Source organism: Aptenodytes forsteri, unplaced genomic scaffold, assembly GCF_000699145.1.
Source record: "Aptenodytes forsteri isolate BGI_AS27 unplaced genomic scaffold, ASM69914v1 Scaffold108, whole genome shotgun sequence".
Classification (NCBI taxonomy): Eukaryota; Metazoa; Chordata; class Aves; order Sphenisciformes; family Spheniscidae; genus Aptenodytes; species Aptenodytes forsteri.
Window position 1 is genome coordinate 6,886,014 of NW_008794448.1, and position 2,344 is coordinate 6,888,357.

At 56.7% G+C, this 2,344-nt stretch overlaps 1 protein-coding gene across 1 annotated transcript in view; it reads right to left on the reverse strand.

Annotated features, from left to right (window-relative positions):
- Window positions 1–1,389, reverse strand: part of MBIP (MAP3K12 binding inhibitory protein 1) — a 121,281-nt gene extending 119,892 nt beyond the window's left edge. Inside the window, 2 exon segments of the mRNA XM_009290407.2 lie at window positions 807–1,045; window positions 1,362–1,389. Coding sequence (XP_009288682.2) covers window positions 807–1,045; window positions 1,362–1,389 — 267 coding nt within the window.
- Between the last annotated feature and the right edge of the window lie 955 nt (window positions 1,390–2,344).

Sequence of the window (2,344 nt, forward strand, 5' to 3'; positions counted from 1 at the left end):
GGGGCTCGCCCGCCCGGCGGAGCCAGCGAGCGGGGGAGCGGCGGCCCTTCCGCGCCCTGGACGGGCCCCCGGGCTGCACCCGGGGAGAGCCCCCCAAACGGTGCCGGGGAGGACGGGGCTCTGCACAAACCCACCTGTCATCCTCGTCGGTGGCCGTGCCGTTTGCAAGTCAGTAATAACAGTTTGCACCTCTTACAGGGCTAATTCAGCTTTCTACGGCATTGCCTTATTTATTCAAATATTTATTTATTTACCTTCCCTCCCCCCCCCCTTCCCGAGAGCTGATGTGGCCCTTTGAAGTGGAAGAGAATAAAACAGTGTGACAGAGGGTGGGAGCCGGGAAAAGCAGGGCTGCTGTGACTGGGACGGGCCACGGTATTTAGCTGCGAGAAGCAAGTGTCTGCTTTCAAAATCCAAGCAGAAAACAGGGCGGAGGGCTGGGAGCGGGGCTGGGACGCTGCCTGCAGCCGCAGCGCGCTGTCAGCGGCGCGCACAGTCACATAAACAAGTAAATGAGGGAAATCGGAAATGCCAATTAATGTGCTATGTGCGGTGTTGGGAGAGCCTTTATTTCGCTATTGGTTGCCCGCAGGCGAGCCTCAACTTCCCTGCCCGTTCCTCTCCTGCAGGATGATTACGATGGAGGACGCGTAGGCCTCCTGGCTTTCTCTTGGCTTCGGGCACTTCAGGAATAAGAAAAATGCTCTAGACCAAGCAGAGGCGGGGAAGTGCGGTGCCTGCTCGGAGCAGGGATTGCTGCGGGGGCGAGGCGAGGGGGGGGGCCGCCCTCCCTGAGGCCAAATCACCCCCCAAGCTCTGCGGTCTGGCTTTCGTGCATCCTTTCTCCCGCTCTCTCGGCAGGACAGGACGCGGCTCTCGGGGGACAGGACCACGGGGTCTCGGCAGGACGCGGCTCTCGGGGGACAGGACAGGACGGCGGGTGGGGTTTCTCCGGGGCAGGGCTGGCTTTGCTGCCGGGCTCTGGGCTCGGCGGGCGCTAGCTCCTCTTTATACCCCCGTGCAACTGTCCTTCCTCCAGGCCTTACTTTAAAAAACAAGTTACCATTTTCTACGGAATCATTTACCCGGTGTATTCTTGATTAAATGACTGTTAACCCTAAGAGACTGATAGGACAATCAACATGCTTTTCCAATCACCATTCTTTCCTTGGTTGTTTTTTTTTGTCCCCGACGGGGAGTCTCGCTGTAGGTCAAAACCTTGCTTTCTAAAGCAATTAAGTCATATTTTCAAAGAGAATATTAGATTAAAAACACATCGTGATTAAAGCGTCGTGTAAAAGGTCTGCAGCGGGAAGAAAATATTTGATGCTCGTCTGTAGATTCTCTCACCTACCACCTACTCTGAATGCGTCCTGTATCTTCCAGCATGTCCGGCCCTCATGATTGCAAATAGGCCTGTTTTCAAATGGAAATAGGACTTCCAAACTGATTATGTGTATTGAATCGGAATCACTCGCTAGATCCTCTTGTTTAAAATGTATTGAAAAAAGCATGATGGTTGCACAGCTCTGAAACTGGCTCCTTCTCATCTCAGGGAGGTCGATCTATTTTGCAACTTTTTGCCATTTGAGAATGTTTCAGCTAGATAATTACGCTGCCATTGTGGAAGGGCGATGCACTGACACACAAACACCCCCTCCCCCGCTACACACACACACGCACGCACGCACACACACACTTCCCCGCCACCCCCCAGCGCATACACCTTCAGCCACCGCCGCGGAGCCTACTCCGTGCGCAGCGCACGTCGTGCCCGGACTCCCACGACACGAACACGCCCGCCCTCCCCGCGGCAGCGCAGCTTCGGCGCCTCGCCCCTGCCACTGCCACGCAAGGACGGCGTGTCCCAGCGCACCGCCACGCACAGCCTCCCCGTGACAGCAGGCACAAAATACACGATCCACCAGCACCCTCCCGAGCCCCACGGGCCAACACGGTTCCCACGTCTGGGTTCTGCTTCGTGAGCCACTATTTAAAGACAAGCAGTCTGTGTATGTGTGCGTGTCCATGGAAAAGCCAGAGCCAGGGAGCAACAGCTATTGCTCACACGCTGAAGAATGAGGACAACCTCCATGCAAAGGTTCCGTCTATTGATATGTAATGAGAGCTTTAAACCCTGTCATATGTTCCAAAGAATAATCCATTCAAATTCAGAAGGGTAATTAAAAAGCGAGGAGAGAAAAGGGGGGTCTGCACCGGGCAGAAAGCGGGCAGCCCCCCGCGCCCGGGGGAGAGAGAAATCGGCGGCAGGAAGCGGGGTCCCCCCGCCGCCCCCCCCCGGGGGGGGGCAGCTCCTGCCCCGCGCGCCCGGCCCGGCCTGCCC